Source organism: Xiphophorus hellerii, chromosome 15 (genome assembly GCF_003331165.1).
Source record: "Xiphophorus hellerii strain 12219 chromosome 15, Xiphophorus_hellerii-4.1, whole genome shotgun sequence".
Taxonomy (NCBI): domain Eukaryota; kingdom Metazoa; phylum Chordata; class Actinopteri; order Cyprinodontiformes; family Poeciliidae; genus Xiphophorus; species Xiphophorus hellerii.
The window spans coordinates 18,985,951-18,993,472 of NC_045686.1; the positions used below are offsets into that span (position 1 = coordinate 18,985,951).

At 38.4% G+C, this 7,522-nt stretch overlaps 1 protein-coding gene across 3 annotated transcripts in view; it reads left to right on the top strand.

The window, feature by feature from the left end:
- phip (PHIP subunit of CUL4-Ring ligase complex) overlaps positions 1-7,522 on the top strand; it is a 40,149-nt gene that overhangs the window by 5,779 nt on the left and 26,848 nt on the right. For all 3 annotated transcript variants that reach the window (XM_032586156.1, XM_032586158.1, XM_032586157.1), the window contains exons 7-10: positions 1,054-1,214; positions 5,342-5,563; positions 6,428-6,528; positions 6,654-6,724. In XM_032586156.1, the coding sequence (XP_032442047.1) occupies positions 1,054-1,214; positions 5,342-5,563; positions 6,428-6,528; positions 6,654-6,724 (555 nt within the window). The remainder of the gene's footprint in view (positions 1-1,053; positions 1,215-5,341; positions 5,564-6,427; positions 6,529-6,653; positions 6,725-7,522) is intronic.

Here is a 7,522-nt window from a genome sequence, read left to right on the forward strand (position 1 = left end):
AGAAAAGAGAACTATTATTTTTACTGCTGCAAAAGTACAATTGAGTATTGTACTTTAAATAATTTGTTTGTTGTTGTTTTTCATAAGAACACACTAAAATATAGGCTAAGCACATAAGTATTACAAGCTAAGCTATTGGTATAATCGTCAACTAATTTAGTAATCGATTAATCGGAGTATACAGACTCCAAAAAAGGCCATTTGCTGAAAAATGGAGAAGTAATTCAGCCAAAACTGTACAAAATATGTATACATTTTGCATTTAAGATAAGAACACCTTTGTTTGTAAATATGTTTTACCTAAAACTCCTCCAGTGGCATAGTTTAGCTTCACCTGGTTCAGTTTATTTAAAGGAAAGCTATGCTATTGCATTCTAGCTACTGAGATGGTTATTTTCTTATTTTAAAAAGGAATTGTATTCTTTGTTTATTTGCGTCTTTAATGTCTTTCTTATAGTGTGTGAAAAGGCTTAAGTGGTTTAAGAAAAATCTGTAGAATGTGCCAATTTGTTTCCTGATTAATCGTCAGGATAATCAATGACTAAAATAATCGTTAGTCACATTTCTGCAGTTGAGTTTGTATTCTTTGTAAAATGAGGAAAAGTCGAGCTGCTTCCTTCAGCCCTCTTGTGTCGCCTATCACCAGGTTTTAGGAAACCTTATTTTGTGGCTTTGAAACCCAAACTTTTTAAAACCCTGACGTACCTTGACATTAATAGTTGCACCAATCAATTTGTCACATATCAAAATCGGGCAATTTTCCCCCGAACTTACTGAAAACAATTGTATTTTTTCCATATTCTTTAAGTTTCTAACCAATAGCATTCTCTCTTTTACTTGTTTTACTACAATAAAAATCAGTTGACCACGAATGGGGATCGTCTTGTAAAGGCTCCACTTTATTTTGGATTCATTTGCCACTCAGCCCTCAAAGAAACCCAGAATTTGTTATCGATCAGGACACACTTGACCAGTCCCTCTCTAGGTCACTCCTCAGCTCTTTTCTCTTCAAGTCACGTACTGATTCTCTTTGATTTTTCTCTGCCAATCAAGTGGAGACGAGCTACAGCCGCCGACTGAACGGCTCCTACCGCCTCCGTCAGCTGGTGCCCACAGCCGTCTACCAACACATGAAGATGCACAAGAGGATCCTGGGACACCTGTCGTCGGTGTACTGCGTAACCTTCGACCGGACAGGCCGCCGCATCTTCACAGTAAGAAGGCTGTTATTTTTTTGTTTTTTTTGCATTTGGCGGTGCTGGTATATGTTTAGATCTTTAGTTGAGCTCAGGTGGGACTAAAGCTGAACAGATTAATCAGATTAATTGTGATGAATTGATTATTGAAATAATTGTCAACTAATTTAGCAAACGATTAATCGTTAATTGGAGTAAACAGTTTAAAAAAAAAAAAAAAGGCCATTTCCGGAAAGGTGAACACACTGAGAGCAGAAATTTAGCCAAAACTGTATAAAAAAATATATACATTTTGTATTTACGGTTAAAAAAAATAATCCTTTGTATGGTGAAATGTTCTACCCAAAACTCCTCTAGTGGAATAGTTTTAGGTTCAAATTCTCCAAAAAGCATCTTTTTAACAGGTCAATCAAAAAAAAAAAAAAAATCAGCCTGATCCCTACTCTGTATTAATATTAGATCCAGCTTTTCACATGTTGCAAATGCATCCTTTGCTCCAAACTGTCAAGCATTCACTCAGGGAATGCTATGCTGTTCCATTTTAGGCAGTATAATGTTAAAAAAATGAATTGAATTATTTGTTTCTTTTTAATCTTTAGATGTACTATATTTCTAATATAGCGCAAAAAAGGTTTAAACAAAACATCTGCAAAACGTGCCAATTTTTAAACCCGATTAATCGTCAAGTCAGAATAATCCGTAGATTAATCGATATCTAAGATAATTGTTAGTCGCCGCTCTAATTGGGACACACCTGTTTGTTCTGGTGTTTATAGGAGCCTGTTGAGCTTTGAACGAGTCGGTAGCTTTGTCCTTACCTAATTAGACCGTTTTTAGTCTGTTTAAAAATTAGTCTGTTTTCCTTGCTGTTCGAGTAATTTCTCTTACAGTCACTCCCAGCTACGGGATACGGAAGAAACGAATCCAACAAATTTTGATCTAACAGCCACGTCTCGTGCCGAGTCCAGCGCTGGTCCAACAATTGGACGATGCGAGTTTGATGTTGTTGGTTTAAACACCGCTTGCTGCAGTACACCATTTCCAGCGTCTGCTCCTTAAAACTCTAAAAATGGCTGGCTGCTGCGAACGAGGGAGGGAGGGAGCTCAGACTCTCTCTGTGTCTGTTATCCGTCCCTCGTTTTCTCCAGCCCATCTTCATCCTGGCCTGTCCCCTCTTTGTTCCCTTCCCCTCCGCACTCCCCTTCCTGCTATTCCTCTTCTTAACTGGAGAAAATGTTTCCTCTGAGGGATTGGCTAAGTGCCAGAGTTAAAATTCATTTTCGCTCTCTGTCACTTTCTCATTCTCTCTTCTTTTTTTTCTCTCTCTCTCTCTCTCTCTCTCTCCTGCTGTCTCCTCTCATCACTTTTATTTATTTATTTGCTTATTTTTGGATCTCTTCGCTCTTTCAGCTGCAACCTTCTATTAATTAATTATTAGATTGTTGTGTGTGTGTGTGTGGTCTAAACACACTCTCTGATTATTCCGTGAACAAATGTGAGCAGTTTTGCTTAAGCCATAGATTCTCAGGCATCCATATTGATTTGTGTAATATAGCTCAGAAATCGGTTGGAGCTCATTATCACGGACATTGGAGATGACAAATCGAGACATCTTGGTTTGGATGAAAAGTGTCTGTAATTGAAGTTTTCTTTCTTTTGCGTTTCTTTCCCAACTTTGACGCTTTTATTCCGGTAAATCAGAGTTTCTGCATAGTTGGAAAATGTTTGAAAAATACAAAAAATGTCCTTCACAGATTCAATTCTCCCTCAGATTAAACATCTATTACCTTTTCATAAACTAGACTCAATATCTGGGCTCTTCTAGTCGAATGTTCTTCAGATAAAAATTAAGAACACAACATTACCCACCAACTCATGTATGAAGTGAAAATCACCCTCCGAAGTCCTACCTTCTCGTTTTTAATTGGAGACATTTGATGTGTGTTTTTGCATCGTAATGACGATAACCTGTTGTGTTTCTAAACGAAGCCGAGGTCTTAATCAAGGCACAGATGGATCTGGCAGCACGTTGAATTGCAAAACATTTTAACCCCCGACAGGCTGAATCACAGACAGGAATGCTCAGCCGGGTTTCTCCCCAGACCCAACCTCTGAAGGCGGGTTTCATGCCTGAGTTGTGCTCTTGATCTTCTGCTCAAACTAAAGAATGTCAATGAAACGACCTTTAATCGGACAGGTTTCTTCTAGATGCTGCACTCATGCTGTTTATTAAGTTTCCTTGGACCTTATTTGATGTGGAGCTCAAACGTTCTGTGGTTTCTGTTGCTACTTAAGATTTTGATAAAAATCAGAACAGTGTTTATTGTCAAAGTTTTTCACCATCAGTTGCAACTGAATGCAGTAAAAGACAAAAATCGGACATAAATATCATTTCTGCCACATTCTGCTTTGCAAGTTTCCTCAAATTTTTAATTTTTTTTTATTTTTCAATAAATTCTTAAGTAAGTAAATCTTGATTGCAGCTAATAATTGAGGAACCTTGCTCTACTTTCTTCAGCTCTGTGCAGGCCAGCCTGCCTGGGCACTTAGTTGGTAGCTTTGCCTTTCTTCCTGTTTATGATCAAATGTTTTCCTGCACTCTATTGCATGTTAGTGTGAGAGCGCTTATGTGCAATTTAGTCATACTTCAGTGTATTGAGTTTCAAAATTTTTGTCTTTAAACAGAAGACAAAAATGTTGCTGCAATAAAAGTGCACTTGTTGTTTTTGCTTTTTCTTTGTAAATACAGAGCATCTTTCTCATATTGCAGTAAACGCATGCATAGTTCTGGTTAAAGGTTTACATGCACGCTCCAATGGCATGCATATTATATTCCATTTGGACCTTTAGTGATATACCTGAACATTTTCAGTTTAGGATGGATTTATTAAATAGCACAGAGTCTCAAAGGTTCCTCTTAAAACAAAGACAGAAAAGGTTAGTGCACATTTGAACTTATTGTGGATTTTCAGTCAGACAAGCCACACCCCTTTTTGGATCCATCTAATTCCTGGCATTTTTCCACCTGAAAATTTGACCACCTTCTTATCAGAAATGATGGGGCTCATTCAGTTAATCTGATTTCCTGCCATGGATCTGCCTTTTAGGGATGCTCCTTAAATGTTACATCCTTAAAAAGACTTAAATTTGTGTGTCTTAAATGAAGTCCTTAAAATGTCTTAAATTCATTAAGAGAAAATGTAAGTTGGTCTTTAATTTGTTAATAAATTTTGTCAAGGCAGGATTACTTAATGTTTTTTTTCTTCTCATGAGACTTTTCTGTCAGGCAAAAGTTTGAATCGCACACCGACATCTTCATTCTGTACTGTGACTCGACGCAGTTGAGGTTACCGCTAACTAGATGCTAATGTACCCTTGCTAGCTAACTTTTTTATTCAGTGTGAAAAAGCCAGGTTCTCAGTTTTTTTCTATCCTTGATTGTATAAAGCAGCAAGTTTCCCCAACCATCTGCTGTATTTATAGTTTTTTGATCTTAAATATCATTGAAGGTGGCATTAGCATGCCCTTGCTAGCTAGCTGTTTTTGTGTCTATCATTGAGTAAGTGCATATTACTTGCAAGTTGGCTGGATGAAGTTTGTACATTTCTTTTGAGATATAGATGTTAAAATCCATTCATACTGGTCTTATAAAGTCTTAAATTTGCCTTGGTGAAACCTGCAGATGTCTTGTATTGCGCAGAGGTTCTAGAACCTCTTATCTGAATGCATGTTTGGGCTCATTGCCCTATTGGACCACACAGATCAATTTACTGTTTATCTGCAGTGAAGAGGAAGAATGTGGAGTTAGTCCTCCACCAGATTTGCAGAATGCACCAGTACTACTTGGTAGCTAACCTGGCCTCGCCTTGTCTCCTCCAGACATGATTCCTGTTATTTTGGCCAAATAGCTTAGTCATTGACTTGTCTGGCCATAAAACTTTCCTCCAGAAGGCAGTTACCCAAGTGGACAGCTGCAGATTTCAGTCATGGTGGAGGTTGCCACTGGAACTTCCTGAGACTTTACTGGTGTCCCATTATCTTCTAATTCAATATTCCTATGTTTCATTGTTTTTAAGCCATTCGAAGGTGCTGTTTTCACATGTGACAGTCGTGCCGTTGCATTGTTTTTCTGTTTTCTTTCCCAGGGCTCAGACGACTGCCTGGTGAAGATCTGGGGAACCGACGACGGGCGTCTGCTGGCGACCCTGCGCGGTCACGCTGCTGAGATCTCCGACATGGCCGTGAGCTACGAGAACACCATGATCGCTGCCGGGTCCTGCGACAAGACCATCAGAGTGTGGTGCTTACAAACCTGCGCACCTTTGGCCGTCCTGGAGGGGCACGCGGCCTCCATCACCTCCCTACAGGTAGGGGGGAGTCCAGGTTTGCCAGTGACATGATGTAAACCTTTTTTCCCCCACAAAACAAGACATTTTTTCCAAGTTATAAATGAAATAATCTGCCAAAAAAGTATTTTCTTAAAAAAGTGCTTTTTAAAGAAATTATTGATTTAAAACACTATTTATTGCTGAAAAGTCACTAAGTTAGTTTTGTCTTAGTTCAAGTATACTAAGACATTTTCAGTAGAAACTAGGTGAAAAATACTTGGTAAGATTTTGTGTTTTTGCATTGCACAGCTTATACTCTTATGTCTTTATTAATAACTGGCCATATTTTGGCTCTTGTTTGTGGTCAGAACTTGTCTTTTTTCCATTTGAGCACCAGTTTATTTTAATCCTACTATCAATAGCTCAAACTTGTAACTTTACCACTACATTCTGCACACATTATAGATGCAGCAGGCGTACAAAAGTATTCACACTTCTTAAACTCGTGGCAAAAACCTAACTTTGGTGTATTTCAGTGGGATCTTATGGGATAGACCAACACAATGCAGTGTCTAGATATGAAGATGAAGGAAAATTACACATTTTAACATTTTTTGTGTGGAGAAGGAGGATTTGGTCTGCTTTTTTTTTTTTTGCACCTTTACTCAGAGTCCATTAACCAGTATTTTTTAGCAGACTGTTGTAATTTAAACTCATGTATTATTTTGTGCACTATTATTTTAGCACTATGTATTTTAGTTTACCACATAAATTCCCTATAAATGCACCTGAGTTTTGTGGTTATTAAAAAAAAACCAATAAAAAGTTTAAGAGGTATATATTTTTGGCTTATTGGTCACTTGAGTGTTGTATATGCTCATCAGTAATCGGTTTTCTTTGCAGTTTTCGCCCCTCTGTAGCGGCTCGAAGCGCTACCTGTCCTCCACCGGAGCTGACGGAACCATCTGCTTCTGGCAGTGGGACGCTCGCACGCTCAAATTTGGGTGAGGGGAAAACAATCGGAACTGTGCACGTCCTTCCCGCCGAAGTGCCACTCAAGCCCTTCGAATGAAGCATTTGTTTGATATTGTTTTGCACATCCTAAGTCATTCTCTTGATGCCTGCGCAGCCAGAGACCCAGTAAATTCACGGAGCGCTCCAGACCTGGCGTCCAGATGATCTGCTCCTCCTTCAGCGCAGGTAAACTCTGCTTGCTTTGATTACGAACACAACAAGCCGTCCGAGGCGACATAATTAAATAATGTGACTGGCTTTACAGCAGCTGTGTGCTGCGGTGTGAAATTAAACTTTCACTCAATCTATTCGTCATCCATCTCAAGTGTTCCTATTTTAAAAACTGAACCTGCCCATAGAAATATGGAATCATCATACTTTACGACCAATCAAGCAGCCATATTTAATCCTTTTCAGAGTAAAACATCTTCAGGTTTCATCATGTTACAACTGTAAATTGTTTGCACATTTATACTCTGTCCCTTTACTCTGATAAATAAATACACAACATATAATTCAACCAATTTAGCTTCTCAAACAACAGTTTCCAAAAGAAAGCTGTAATAAGTGCTACAAATGAATGATGACTACACCGATATTCAACACTGACGTGTGAATCTAGTACGTTCACCTCCGATACCGATACAAATATCTGATGTTTAGTGTCGGCCGATACAGAAAAACAGCGCTGAATTGACTAAAAATGTTTCTTTTTCTTTTTTTTTTAAACACAGATGTAAAGGTACCGAATTACTGGTTTATTTGATAACTCTGCACCAGTACAGCTAATACACCAGTAGCTTCACAAGCTTGGTAAAACATGTAAAAACAACACAACTTTAATTTGTCAGTGCGCCTAGGAGTAAAACAACCAGTGTAAAATAAATAATAAAGAAACTGAAACTGACAACAACAAACCTTCTTCCAAATGGTTCAGAAATCACGAGTAGGAGTTCTCCTCTAATCCTGTCCCTCGGTGTCCAG